This window comes from Aythya ferina (assembly GCF_964211825.1).
Source record: "Aythya ferina genome assembly, chromosome: 14".
Lineage (NCBI taxonomy): Eukaryota > Metazoa > Chordata > Aves > Anseriformes > Anatidae > Aythya > Aythya ferina.
Genome location: NC_140312.1, coordinates 1,313,246 through 1,327,816, shown reverse-complemented (window position 1 = coordinate 1,327,816; position 14,571 = coordinate 1,313,246). Strand labels below are relative to the sequence as shown.

The window sequence follows — 14,571 nt, the reverse complement described above, 5'->3', positions numbered from 1 at the left end:
GGGGAGCGGGCGCCGTGCGGGGCCGTGCTGCAGCCCTGCGGGTGCGGTGCTGGGCTCTGTCGGTGATCTTCCAGTTATTTCCCAACCCGAGCGGTTCCGTGAACGCATCCCCGCCTTCAATCCGTCCTGGCGTTAAATGCCAGCCCCTGCGAGGGGCTGTCAGGCTGTCAAGGAGCCGGTGACGGCACCCGTGCTGCATGGCACGGCAGCACCAGCCCCAAACCTGGCTCTGGTTTTGGAGCACCTCGTCCAGCCGTGCTGCCACGGGCCGGCAGCGCTGCCCACGGCTTTGTGCTGGAGCCCTGGGCAGGCTCTTGCCCTGTGGGTTACCCGTGCGGCCACCAGCCACGTGCTGCACCAGCCCCGGTCACCGCTTCCTCCCGCAGAGGCACGGAGGTGTGAAGCCGAGCGGGGCTGTGGGGCTGTCACTGCTGGGGGCGAGGGCTGGTGGCCCCCCCGGCTCAGCATCTCTCTCCCTGCAGGGCTCTCGTGGTGCTGCAGCTCGCCGGGAGCTCCAGCCGGTGCTGGTGGCAGATGGGTGCTGCTCCTCCCGAGCCCTTGGTTGGTGCCTGCAAGCAGCTCGTGCTCCTCAGCCTGGCTGTTGGCAGCATCCTGGGCTCCTTCTGTGGGTGTCAGCACCGAGGGCGTGCAGGGCTCGGGGTCCCCAAAGCCCCGAAACCACCGTGCTCCCCTCCCGGGGTGAGGGGCTCGGCTGGTGGCTGGGCTCCCAGCACAGGGCGTCAGCCTGAAACCGAAACTTCTTGAGGTCTTGGCAGTGTCCTCTTGCATTTTCCTTCCTCTTGTGCTTTCATGAGCGTTTCACATCCTCTTTGTCTCGAGACAGGCGCTGGGCGCGAGGGAAGCGTGACTGCGGCGGGGAGGGGCGGCGGGGCAGGGTCGGTGCCGTGGGTGTGTGGTGAGGAGGGGGCTCCGTCCCCAGCACCCGGCACGGCCCCACCGGCACCGTGCTGCGTGTCGGGGGGTCCCCGCGTGGATTTCGTGGAGAGCTGCTGTGCAGTCACCCTGGTTCCGCCCGCCGTGGAGGTGCAGGACGGGGTGACACCGCCTCGTAGCGTCTCCGAACTTCATTTAAAAAAAGGGATCCGGGAGGTTGGGGACAAACCTCGTGTGGCGGTGGGCTGGTCCTGGTGAATATCCTGTGATGTCTGGGGCACCTCCGGAGCGTGAGCGGCTGTGGGGCTGTCGCGCTGCGTTCCCCAGCCAGCGGCTGTCCCTGTTCCCATTGTCTGCCTTTCCTGCTCGCTGGCAGCGACCTGGTTTCCAGCGGAACGCGTCCCTCTTTCTCCCTGTATGCCACACATAAATTATTCACAAAGTTTTGCAAACGAAGAGACCTGAAGTGAGGCACAGATAACGGCCTGGCAGCCTTCAGGCCAGGGGACGTGGTCTCTGGCACAGGAGTTGTGGTGACCAACACTATTGGGGATGTTTTTCATCCCTTTGTGTCCCTACAGGTGTGCAGGGGCCGTGCCCATGGTGCCGGCTTCACCCCCTTGTCCCTTGGTGAGCTCGGCCCCACGTGGGTGCTGTTTGTGCCGAGGGGCTTGGGAAGGGGCTGGTGGCAGCCTGGGCCGTGGCCGGGGCCATCCCTGTGCCTGACCCTGAGTTTCTGGCCCTGTTGGGTGCATTTCGGGCTCCCTGCACGGCACCCGGGAGACCCAGAGGTGCCACGGGCTCGTCCCCTCCTCAGGCACCGTGTGTGGGTTGGGGACGGGGCCGTGCCGGGGATGGCAGCCCCGTGCCGTGCCGAGCCACCTGGGTGCTGTGTGGCTGCTCTGCTCCGTCCCGCCAGCCCCCAAGCATGAATTTGGAGCCACCAAACTGGTCCCTGCCTGGCCTCGGGGCTTCCTCCTGGCAGCACGGAGCTGGGGCCTTGCCATCGCAGGGGGTACGGGTGCCTGTGTTCCTCCTCCTCGGCACGCAGAGCTTCGGGCCGTGCGTGCCGGGTTTGGTGCCGTTTCTCAGCACCTCCTCCAAAATCCAGCCCTCCCCAGCTGTGTGCTCCTCGTGCTGCTCCTCCGCAGGGGGCTGCCGTGCTGGGACGGGAGCTGGTGCCCCAGGGTGAAGCTTGGCTGGAAGCAAAAGTGAAACTTTTTTCCATTGTTTAACCTGAGCGATTAATTCCCTTCTGGTATAAACAAGGCTCATTCTGGAAATAAGGAAATGCCTGGAAAGGCACCGAGCAGTGATTTCGGCAGGAGCTGCTGCTTCTACCCTGCCTGCTGACTGTCCTGCCCTGGTGCCCGAGCTCTGTCGGGCACTCGACTCCTGTTCCAGCCGAATTGCAGCAGGTGAGGGGATCTGTGCTTCGAAGTCCGGCCGCTTCCCCTACATCTCCCTGGGGCGCTGCTGCAGGTTCCTGCTCGCTGGGTTTCCAGCAGCGGCTGTCTCTGGTTCTGTGGTGATGTGCTGCTCTTTGGGACACCTCCATGCTCCAGGAGCCCGGTGGCCGTCCCAGTTACCCCATCTGCAGAAGCTGGGAGGTGGACGTTACCCCCACCTCGCTGCGTCACAGCCCTGCCCCTGGCCACGGGCACGGTTCAGGGCTTAAAACCTGGGGTTTTCTGCTCTGCTGCATCCTCAGCTCCCCCTGCTGTGTCCCCGTCCCTGTGCAGCCTGGGGGAAGGACCAGGCATGGGGCACTGCGAGGCTTCCCCCCCCAGCTCCCTGCCCTGCCCCTGCCAGCCCGGCATGGCACCGAGCTGAGCGGCAAAACGCGGCACTTTGTTTTTTTTTTCCGAGCTGAGTGGCTCTGATTTTTCTGCTTCATTTGTCCAGCCAAGGTGCAGTTTTGCAGCCAGCCCCAGCCTCAGGGCTCCGCCGTGTCAGGAGGGATTTTCCACCTGCCCGTCCTTCCTGCAGGCTGCGGGGAAGGTTTGGTGTGTGCAGGGGGAGCTGCCCTGCTGGCGGCACCGGGGCCGCAGTGCTCCTGCCTCCTTTGCATGACCTGCACGGCCTGTGGAGCCACGCGTTTAAGGGCCTGGCTGGGATTTTATTCAAATGAGGTGCAGCACAAACAATAATAACGCTCTGCTTGATTTCCAGCACAACCTAAAGGCCCCTCCTCTGCCTCCCCAGTGGAGGTGAGCAGCAGGAACGTGATGCTTCCACTCGCGGCAGGGTGCTGCGCATCGTCCGAGGCACATCGCTGCGCCGGGGGTGGCTGGATCCAGCCCCACATCCACACCAGAGGAGGAAGCTGCAGAGCTGAAGGGCTTGGACGAGCAGGAGAGTTTGCATTTGTGACGATGCCTCTTAAATCCTGCAGGGAGGCAGCTCATTACCAGAGCTCTTGCTCATGTAGAGCTCTGACCCGAGGCGCGCGTCCCGGCGCAGCGCTGTGGTGACGCTGTCGGGACAAGTGGCTGTCCCCATGTGTGGCAGTGGCACGGCGAGGTGCCCTGCAAACAGGGGTTCAGCAGGAGAGGTTAAAACCAGCCCTTGGGTGGTGGCAGGGGGGTAACGAGCTGCTTTGAAACGATCTTGACTGCGCTGCCAGAGCCAGCATAGCAAGGAAGCTGGTGCTCTGAGGAGGAAAATCCAAAGCTGAAGGTGGGCGCAGAGGGGACCTCTCCTGGAGGGGCTCTGGGCGGGCTGCCTGGTGTTCCTGCAGCACCAGGCACCTGCTGGCTACGCTCTCAGTGCACTTGGCTGCACGGCAGTTTCGCAGGGCTGTGGCTGTGCCAGGGGGAGCAGCAGCCCCGCGGTGCTGAGCGGTGTGAGCGCGGCGTTACCGGCACGCTGCGGGCAGTGAGGGGGGGTGTGGTTTGGGGGCATCAACTGATGATGGCATTGAAGACGTGCACAAGGAAATGCTGTTTGCTTGGCAGTGCTCGGGCAGCTCTGCGGGCTGTGCTTCCCCCTGCCCCAGCTGCTTCAGGCTGGGTGGGAGCTGCGGCTCCTCCCTGCAGCGCAGCGGCAGCGCCCCGGCACGAGTGAGATAAGGCCGGAGCACAGTGCCAGCACCTGCTGCTCGTCTGGAGAAACCCCGCACCCCATCGGGGCTCATCCCTCCATCCAGGTGGATGGAGCAGTGGCAGCTGGGCACCCAGCGTGGGTCCCATCCAGGCTGGTGGAGCTCCCCTGGGGTTCCCCTGCGAGAGCAGAGAGGTGACCGCGTGCCCCTCGGCTCCTGCCTCGTGGGCTTCTCCCCACAATGAGAGGAGCAGTGCCTGACCCTTCCCCAGCCCCAGGTCTGGGCTCTGTGCTGCTCCCCTGCCAGCCCCGGCCTTTTTGGGTGCACGGGCTGCCCTGTCCAGGCTCACATCCCTCCACCAGCCCTGCTGTGCCCGAGCAGAGGAGGCAGCGAGGGGCTCCCGAAGCAGCTGGCCTGCGCGAGGTGCGGCAAAGGTGATGCTACAGAGCCCGAGCTGGGGTTCTTCTGCTTCGGAGCATTTTGGGCAGCCCTTCAGCTTCCTTTTGGCACCTTGCAGCAGCTCACCCAGCAGGAGGATGTTGCTGTGCCAGGTATTCATCGCCGCTTTCTTTCTTTTTTTTTTTTCTGACGTGTCAATTTTAAGCACAGCCAAACGAGCCAGCTTCATACGCGGCGTGATAAATAGATTTAGCGTGACCCGGTGTGGGTGGGGAGTGGAGAGAAAGCGAGGGGGAGCTTGTACTCAGATCCGCACAGCTTGTTCGCTTCACTGCTGCTCCGCGTGAATCATCTCCCCTCTCCTCCGCGCGTGTGAGCGAGCTGTCACGGCGCGGCCGCTCCAGCAGAGCAGGGCTGTTTGTCTCCCTTCTCCTGGCACGCTCCCCCCGTGCCGGGAGCGCTCTCCCACCTCTTTGTCTTCATTGCTCCATCCTGGCGGCCCCGTGCCCGCTGTGGGTGCGTGCACCTGGGGTGCTTCCCGGGCTCTTCGAAGCCTGGATGGTTTTGGGGTGTGTGGGGGAGCAGAGCTGCTGATCCCATCCCCATTTCCCCAAGGCGGTCACCGGGGCTGCGGGTGGCGGTGCTGGCCGGGCTGCGTGCCCGCTGGGACGCGCCGCGGGGCGCTGAGCGCGGTGCAGCGCGGGAAGGGGACATCTGGTAGTGCCAGGCTCGTCTCTGGCTGGGTTCACGCGCAGCACACGAGCCTCCGAGCCAGATGGTCCCTGCGTGCGAGGCTGCGCCGCACATGGGCCGGGGCCGGCGGCGCGGGAGCGCTGAGGAAGGGGCCGCAGATGTCGCTTCCTCCGCTTGGGCACGCGGTGCTCGGCGCGGGCTGGCGGTGGCTGGGGTTCAGCCAGCTCGTGCACCAGCTCCGTGGTGCGGTCGCTTTGCTTGTTTTCGGCTCCTGGTGCTGTTTTTTTTTCCTTTTTGATTACCTTTGGTTAAGGCTGGAGAGGCCATGCCGCGTGTCCCCGTGCCCCTTCCAGCCGGGGGCTCGGTGCGTGCTGCCCCGCGCCTCCCCCCCCGGCCCGGCTCCGCGCTTCTCCCAGAGACAAAAGCGCTGCCTTTGTTCCGGGCTGCAGTGCAGAAGAAGCTATTTTCAAAAGATACAGACTGTTTATCTACAGGCAGGCAATAAATAGCTCATAAAACTGTTGGAAAACACGAAGTTTTTTTTTCCAGGGACGGGAGCTGCAGCCTCGCCTGCACGCGGTCGGTGCCGCAGCGGGAACCACAGGGCCTCTCTGCCGGCCCCGGGGCTGGCGCTTGGTGGCCCTGCGCTGTCCCCCAACACATCCACGTGCTGGGTGGTGGCCGTCTGGGCGCACACCCACGTGCTCGGATCTCTTTAGTGGCTCCTGACCCTGCTGCGGGACCTGGGGGAGGCAGAAGGGGGGCTCTGTGCCCGCGGGGTTACCTGTGAGCCAGCTGTGGCGAGCCTCTCCACCGGCACTCGAAATGACAAAGATTTCTGTTCACTGCTTTTTTGTAGCAGAACCGGTGTCTGGCCAGAAGGATGCCCTCGTCGGATGCTGGTTGCTTAGCAATGTTTTAGAAGAAATACCAGCACACAGCCGGCGCTGCGTGGCGTCGCCTGCGTTCCCCCTGCGGCCGGCACCGCTTCGCCCTGCGTGCGCTGGGGGGTGGGCGGAGTGCGGCTCTTCCTCTCCCAAAATCTGGGGGCAGAAGGGCCGCAGGTGCTGCTGTGCTGGGTCGCTGCTTCCTGACCCAGAGGCTCCGGGGTTTGTCCCTGAGCAATGGGGGCATCTCCCTGCTGTGTGTCATCTCCAGCCCTTTCCACCCGTGGCCCTGGTGCTTTGGGCACGGTGGTCACCCCGGCTCCCTCCTGCGCCGCTCCTCGTGCCCGTGCCTCTGCTGGCGCTTGGTTAATTTCTTACTTATTTTTTTTTTTTTCCCTGTTGAATCAGGGAAAAATTGACTCACTCGCTGGTGACATTTCTGTGAGCACGGTGGGATTTTTTCCTGCTCTTTGGTGGAGGAGCAGCGGAGGCGAAAGGATTTCCGCAGGCTCCCGGGGAGGAAGGGGAAGCAGGCTGCTGCGAGGCTGCTGCCCGGGGGCGTGGGGCTGACCCTGCTCTGCTGGGACCCTGCCCCGGCCCTGGGCAGTGTGGGGGTCCCGGGTCCAAAACTGGGCTGCTGCCCCGTTCCTCAGGTCATCCCGCAGCCAGCAGAGCGCTTATCCTTTATCTGCTGTTTTTACTTTATTTTTCCCAAATGTGCCCCCGAGAGCTGCTTCCTTGGAGGTGAGATTTCCATCCATGTCACCTGCTGCTGTGGGGCTGTGCCACCGCAGAGGGTGACAGCTCCCGGGTGTCACCAGAAGGGCTCAGACCCCTTCCCCCCCCCGGCACCCCCAATGTTTTGGCACCTGCCTGCTGAGAAACCAAGCAGGCTCCCTGCTGGGCTGGCTGTTAACTAATTAGGTTTAATAACCAACTAATCCAAATGCGTGGCTACTGCCTGGGGTAATCTGCTCGGTGGGGCTCACACATGGTGTCTGGCTGGGGGCTGGCGAGGGGCTGTCCCCCCACATGGGGACACGGCCGGCACGGTGCGCGGGCTGCCCCGCTCGGCCGTCTGTGCTGCTAATGGTTATTAACTTGGGCAGGAGCAAATTTCTTTTGGATTAGTGTCCTCTACATTGATTAACCGTCTCAGACGGAGCGTTTTATTCTAATGAAATGTGATTCCAGGCTCCAGCCAATGAATTATTGTGGCAATGAGGGCAGAGTAACCTGCGCTGTTCCTGTAGGTCATCCTTCCATGTCTTAAGGAGAGGGGAGAAGCAGAAAGGGCTCAGGGGGGGAATTGTAATTACGGAGGAGCTCAGAGGCCCAAAGCAGGTGCTGCAGCAGCCGGGGATGTGCGTGCTCTCCTCTGGCATTGGAAGGGACGGGGGAGAGGCTCGGTGTGGCTGCTGCCCACGCGCTGGGTGCTTTTTTGTGACCCATCTGACGGCGCTGTGCACAACACTGCTGGGTGCGTGTCCCTGAGGGTCAGTGATGCTGTTGGCACTGCCAGCGGGCTGGGGCTGTGCGGGGCCCCTGCTGCGCATCGGGGCACGGAGCAGCCCCGTTTGCCCGTGATGTACCTGGGGAAAGCCGGTGGAGAGGGCGCAGGGGTGGCTGTGGGGGCAGCAGGGCACGGGCATCCCGCAGGCAGGGGGAGGCGCAGCCCTCGAACCCCCCGCTGCCAGCACGAGCTCGAAATGTCTTTCATAGTTTCGGGCTGACAGCCAGCCAGCAGGAATGACACGGTGGCCACTCTCTGTCCGTGTTGCTGTCCTCGCAGCAGCGCTGTTCCCAAATGCCTTTGCTGACCCTGCTGGTGCTGTTAGCCCCCACGGGGTCTGTCGGGCGGCTGCCTCGGGGCGTGCCACGGGGCGGTGGTTTTCCATTTCCCTGCCGCTCCCCCGAATTCTCCAGGCACTTGAGCTGTCACCCGCCTTTGCCGTTTTGGCGTATCCTCCCCTGTGCCGGGTGTGCTGGACGCTTGTGTTTGGTTTTCTTCCCAGCCCTCCTCTGCCCCCACCTGCACGCCCTCCCCTCGGAGCCCAGCGCGCTCAGCCCCGCGCTCGCCTCGCTGCCAGCAGCCACTTACCGAGGGGATTATAGGTTAGGAGGGGCCTGGGGGGAGTTCTGCTATAAAACAACACCAGGATGTGAACGAAAATAAACACGGGGCAGAGTGCCAGCCCTGGTAGCTGGGTGGGGAGGCGCAGCGATGTGCTCTGCTTGCTCTCACTGCCGCGCACGCGAGCCGCACAGTGGCTGGGGTGGCCCCGCACCCTGCACGACCCCGGTGCTTTGTGGCCACCAGCCCCCGGGACAGTGCTGCTGGGGGGTCCCCATGCAGCCACCCCGTCCTACACGCAGCGGGAGCAGCGGGCTGCTTTCCCAGAGCTCTGCACCAGCGGGTGCGTGGGCTCCTGCTGCTGTGCCGTGGCTGCGCTCGTCCCCTCCTGGTGGAGACCCCGCGTTGTGGGGCCGCTCAGCCCGAGGATGGCGCAGTGCTGGACCCCGCTTCCAGCCCCTTCTCTTCCTGGGTGCCCTCAGAGCCCTTTTGGGGCCGTTTGCATCGCTTCGTCCTGGCTTTGCCTGCTGCTTCCCCGAGCTGACCGTCAGGAGGCGGCTGGCAGCAGCGCGCAGCTCTCGCAGCCTGCTCTGGCGTTGCTCAAGCTGTCTGGTTTTCTGCTGCTTTCCCTCACCCCTGCCCTACTGCACCTCTGTCCTTTCTGCTCCCGGGCCTCTGAACCGGGTGTTTGTGGAGCCCATTAGGTGCCTCGGTTCCCCCCTAAATAACTTCCTTAATGCAGAGCCAGGGTAGGGCCGAGCTGTGCCCTGCGAGCAGTGTGTGCTCTGCGTGGTTTGCTTTGGAAAATCCCCTGCGGTTTGTGGAGCCTGTGACTGCTCAGCCCTGAAGCTCCCGGGCTGCGTGGAGCTGTGCTCCCTCCCCGGCCACCAGGCTTTGGCAGCTCCGTGGCGAGGATCATCCTGACAAGTGCAGTTTGCATCCCAGGAGTGAGTTCCAAAGAGATCCCAGATGATGCGAAGTGTTAAAATGTATTTTCATGAAGGGATTATTGAAGCTTTCTGAGAGGTAAATTTCTGCATGGATGGAAACCTCGGAGCAGTGCCCCTTCATGCCGGGCCCCCAGGGACCAGCTCAGTGACCACCCTGGGTGTCCTGGTTTCCCTGTGTGTGCTGTGGCTCTGATGGCACCTCGGCCACCAAGGGACAAAATCTGTGTCAGCAGAGCTGCTGCAGTGACGTCGGTGTGATGGGAAGCGCACGGACAAGCGCTAAGAAAAGCTGCGCAGGAAGGGCGGAGAGCTGTGGTCAGATCCGTGCCTGGAGCGTGGCGAGCACAGGGGCTGGACCAGGCCAAAATGCCCCGAAACTGCAGAAGGTTCGGGCTGGTGGAGTTCAGAAAAGGCACAGGTACTTCGGGGCAAGGAAGAGGGCTCCAACTACCGATCAGTCTCCCCAAACCCAACTTCCCCTTGCCTCAGCTTCCTCCGGGGCTCCCCGTCCCACGGCAGCCCAGGACCTGCTGTCCCCGTGCTCCAAGGAAACCTCCCTCACCTTCCCGGAGCTCCGGCAGCGTTGCCTGGAGCCCTGACGTCCTCCTGGCTTCGTCCCTCTTGGATCCTCGGTGCCGTTCATCGGGCGCCTCTTTGCCAAGCATCCCGGCCTGGCAGCGCTCCCGCAGCGTCAGGGATTTGGGGGTGGGCGCTGACGTGGCCGGGGTGCTGGCTCGGGGGGGGAGCGGGGAATAATTTTAGCTGTGCAACCAGGCGGGCCTGCCAAAGGCTGACTTTGTTTTTCACGAAGCGCAGAACTTTTATCTCTTAAAATACCATGAAAATAATTCATGTCTTCAGCGTGTTACTCAAATCTGATCTGCTATTTGAGCCCGGTCAATAGTCCCATTCATCCCACAATGGGTGCTCTGTCCTTCTGGCAAACATTTTGCCGTATGAATCCACTCTGAGTGTGTGAAGCGAGGCATATGATGATGCATGGGCTGGAGAGCAGCGCGGCGTGCTCGGCCGCTCAGGGCTCCTCGCTCTGAAACCTCCCTGCTGCCGGGGACAGGGCGCCGGGTTTTTTGGGGCTTGGCACGTCCAAACTTCCCACGTCTCTGCTCTTGGCACCGAGGGGCTGTGGCCCACGGGGCCACCGCTGGGCTCTGCTGATCCGCTGCGTTGTGCACAGGTCGTGGGTGCCTTTGGGTGCCTTCCCTTCAGGCTGGTTGCAGGGGGTGTGAGTAAAGCCCGGGCTCGGTGCCTGGCCTCTGCCTCCTGGTTCCCAGTTAGTGTGGGGTCAGCCAGAGCCGGTGGCTGCAGCAGGGGGCTGTTGGTGGGGTCAGCCTGCCTTTACTGCAAGCCACACGCCTGCCCTCAGCCCTCTCCTCCCCCTGTAGGGCCGTGAGGGGCAGCCCCAAAGCGCCCGGACCCCTGGAGTTCACAGGGGTGCCCGTGTGGGGCTTGTGCCCAGGCAGTTTTTAAAACCAGAAGGTGGACTGAGTGTAAATGCAATTTATTAAAGATGCAATTTATTATTTATTAAAGATGCAATTTATTAAAGATGCAATTCCCTTTTATTTCTGAGAAGCTGTAAGGGACGTGTCGGGGGGGAGCCTTTGGGGCTGTCAGAAGCGAGCGCTGCGATGCCAGCGAGCGGGCTGGGTGCGGGCACGGGGAGCAGGCACACGGTGCCCCTGTGCCGTGGGGTGAGGGATGTGCGTGGCAGGGCGAGGGATGCTCCTCGTGGCGGTGACAGCAGGGCAGGGGCAGGGGGCTGGAAGCAGCTCCAGTGCTGCCGGGGACCCCCCGGTCCCTGCTGCGGGCCTGGCCCAGCCGGACGAGCCCGCTGCTCCCCGCGGCGGGGGAAGGAAGGGGCAGGCGACGCGGTTCCTGTTGTCCAATTCAGCTTTAAATATAGATTATTAAGCAAGTTTCTTCACAGGAAGTGTAGAAACCCCGCTCTGGGTGAGAACAGAGAGTTTCAGGGGACGGGCGCTGAACCTGCGGCGCAGCGTGCGGCCGGCCTCCTGCGTCCCCGTGCCCTGCCGGATCTGCCCCGTTATCCCCAATTTCCCTCGGCACCTTTGGTCCCTTCACCTGCGTGTGGTGCCCCTTTGGGACGCCCCGCTGCCCCGAGGGCGATGTGCCAGGGGGTGCCAGCTCTGCAGGGCACGGAGCAGCGGGGCCGTGCCCGGGACGGGGCTTTCCTCGCGCCGGGAGGGTGCGCACGGCCGGGGTTACGCAACCAGAGCGCCTTGGTTGTGGGGCCGGCCTTCTGCAGCGCTTCCAAATGCCTTTGGGAAGGGCTTCAAAACCAAACACTTCAGTCCCCTTGCGGTTACAGAAGCTGCTTCCCAGAAGGATGATGCAGCCGAGTGCTCGGGGCCAGGAGGTGACCCCGGGGAGGGCTGAAGTGGGGAGTGGGCGTGAGGGGCACGGGGACGCCAGGCAGGAGAGGGGCTGCGGGCTGCTGTGCTCCCGGTCCCCGTGAATTTTGGAAGGAGCCTGGATTCTGGAGCCGTGAGGCCGTGCAGACGGGTGCAAGCTCTGCTGCTCGTTACCTGACCGGAGCAGGTTTGCCTCGAAGGACACTGGCGACCTTGCTGCTGGGACCCGGGCGCGAAGGCAGCGCAGGGGAGCTCACCCCATGGGTGAACGCCGCCGGGAGCTGGCTGTGGTTCAGCTCGGGGTTACGCAAGGGACTCGGAGCAGCATGTGAGCCGTGCGTGGGGCTGTGGCTGAGGTTCAGCCTCCCCGATCAGTGTCCCACCGGGGGCCCCACACGTAGCTCCTGGTACCCGCGGGCTCTCGCCCCAGCGCTGCAGCTCAGCGCTGCTCTCACGCCCTGCCTGGGCAGCGGGGTGTGTGGTGGTGTCACCGCCCGCTCCTTCCCCGTCCCTCGTCCCCAGCTGCCTGCAGCTTTCTCCCTTTTGGCACCCTGTCCGAGTCGTAACCCTCCTCCAGGAAGGGCAGAGTTCTCAGGAAGGGGAGCGCTACTGTAGCTGTTCCCGTAACCGTTTGAGCTGGTAACCCTATATTGCAGTAACGAGCCCATACATCACTTTTAAAAGGGCATTTTATTTAGATTGCTCGTTGCCGTGGTTACGCAGCTGGACCTCTGGCATGCCGTGCTCATGCTCGTGCCTGCTTTCTGTCAGATTGACTTTCCGAAAGGGATCCTCCTCCTAAAACGGGTGTGGGGAGCGGGGCGCCTCGGGGCATGGCACAGCACGGCACTGCCTGCAGCACCGGGTGGGGATGGAGAGGGGGAACGCAGCAGGTGAGGGAGAGCGTGGGGCACCAGAGCAGAGGGGAGGACAGGCAGGAACAGCACGGAAACCCGGTGACTGCAGAGTTGGCCATTGTTTTAGCACTGTGAGGGTGAGCGCGCTGACCCGCATCGGCACGCGGGCGCCTTCCCTGCCTGGTGTGGGACGGGAGGGCAGGCGAGCCCCGGCTGCACCCGTTACCTGCAGGTGAGAGGGATTTGGGGTCGGTGCTGCTCAGCCCGTGGGTGTCTCCCCCTCCCCAGACACAGGTAGTGTTGGGGCACAGAGGCAGGGCTGGCTCCCGTGGCCACGGGCACCGTGGGGGCTCTGCAGGGTGCACAGCTCCTGGCCCCGCGGGCACTCGGCCACCACGCGGCTTCCAGAGCTGGTGGGGGGCAGCCTCGGCCGTGCCGGGACCACCATCTGGTGGTGCGCAGGCCCCAGGCCAGCCGTGCTGCTCAGGCAGCAGGATTTTTCTGGCTTCGTGGTGTTTTTGCGTGATTTTGTGGCCGGGTGGTGCAGCCAGCCAGGAGCTGGAAGCAGAACTGGCGCAGCGCGGCTTTGACTCACGCGCGTGGGGAGCTGCGTGGTGGTGCACGAGGGAAAGCAGAAGTTCCTCCTGAGCCTTTGCAGGATTTTGTTTGCTCACCCACAGCCCGGGGGGAGGCGAGTGTCTGTCAGTGAGCTCTGCGCAGGGGCGAGCACCCTGCCCTGCCCTGCCCTTCCCCACACGCTGTCCCTCGCGGTGCACTTAGGGCTTGTCCTGCTGCCGAGGGGGTTCCCTAAAACACTGATGGGCAGTGGGATGCGAGGATGTGATGGGCTAGCGGGGACTGGGCCCCCCTGTGCTGCCCGTCTGCTTTCCTGGCCCAGCCTGCCACTAATTTTAGCTGCTGCAGCACCCTGTGAATTGGTGGTGTCACTCAGCGAGCAGCTGGGAGCGATTTCCCTTCATCACCACCGCGCTGGGAGTTATCTCCTTCCCCGTCAGCCTCCCCTCCCTCTGTGTATACGTGCCGGGGGCCATTGCTCCGAAAATCTTCCAGGCTTGGGGTGCCCCTGCCCAGGCAGCTGCTGGGGCTGGGTGTCCGTGAGCCCGGCCGGGTGGCCCGGGGTCAGCGCGGAGCTGGCGGGGAGGAAGTGGCTCCTTGAGTCATTAACGTCATCTCATTAATGACTGCTCTGTTGCCATTCCACAGGAGGCTGTGGGGCTCCTGGGGACCGGGTGAAGCCCCCGAGCTGCCGAGGGGAGGTTTGGGGGGGCCGTGCCGCTGCTGCCCTCAGTAACTCCTGGGGGTCCCCGAGCAGCCGAGCCCCTGCTGCTGCCCAGCCCTGTCCCTGCTGGCGTTTCGGTTTTGCTGCTGCCTCAGGAGCTGTGTGAGGGCAGCCGGGCAAAGCTTTGCTCGTGGACTGCACCAGGAAAGCAGCTTTTATGCTTGGAGAAAGCTTTAAGGTCCCTTATCCCCCAGGGAAAGCAAAGTGCTCCAGTTCTGCCTCGGTTCTCTTCTGGCAGCGGCTGCCTGAGGGGGACGCGGTCTTTATGTGCACAATGTTCTCCATCGGTGTTTGGAAAGGGAAAAGCTGGCTGGATTTTGGGGATGCTGAGTGCAGAAATGCCCAGGGGATTTAGCAGGGCAGCATCCTAATGCTGTCAGCGTGCCCGGAGGCCCTGCCCTGCTGCACTGCGAGCTCCCCGCAGAGCTGGCAGCCCCGCGGTGCCCGGGGCCGCGTGCGTGCGCAGGGCTACGGGGCTGCTCCGGAAAGCCAGGCCTGGATCCGCTCAGGTCACTGAAGTAATAACTTAATAGGATTCAGCTCTCGGAGAGGCTGTGACTCGTAAAGCAATCAACCTCTGCTGGAACGCCCACAGACAGGGCCTGGGGGCAGCGGTGCCACCACCCGGCCCTGCCAGGGGCTGTCACCCGCCGTGTTCACCCCGGGGCGCTGGGCTCGGGGTCCCCTGAAGCTGTCACGGCGAGAAGCTGGGGCTGCCTCTCCCATGGTGTGTTTAGGGGGTGCTGGCCAGGACCCCCAGAGCCCATCCCAGGGGTGTGCGGGGCAGGAAGGGACCCCCCTGAGTGGGTCCACCTTAGGGTTGCTGGCTGGGACCCCGTGCCCACCTGGGCCATGCTGTCGGTGGGCTTGTTCCTGGGCTGACACCCCCATTTCCCCTCTCCCTTTGTCTCCCGGCAGATCTCTCCTCAGCCAAGCGCAAGTTCGCCGACTCCCTCAACGAGTTCAAATTCAACTGCATCGGCGACGCGGAGACGGACGACGAGATCTGCATAGGTGAGGGCGGGCACCGCTGCGCGGGGAGCCTCGGTCTGCTGCAAACCCCCCGGGCTGGGCAGTGCAG

General features: G+C 63.5%; 1 protein-coding gene across 5 annotated transcripts in view; it reads left to right on the top strand.

Moving 5' to 3' along the window:
- Window positions 1–14,571, top strand: part of ARHGAP26 (Rho GTPase activating protein 26) — a 119,806-nt gene that overhangs the window by 813 nt on the left and 104,422 nt on the right. For all 5 annotated transcript variants that reach the window (XR_014697950.1, XM_084535796.1, XM_084535797.1 and 2 more), the window contains exon 2: window positions 14,409–14,504. Coding sequence is in view for 4 of the 5 variants with exons in the window: in XM_084535796.1 (XP_084391922.1) it covers window positions 14,409–14,504 (96 nt within the window). In the remaining variant the exon portion in view is untranslated. The remainder of the gene's footprint in view (window positions 1–14,408; window positions 14,505–14,571) is intronic.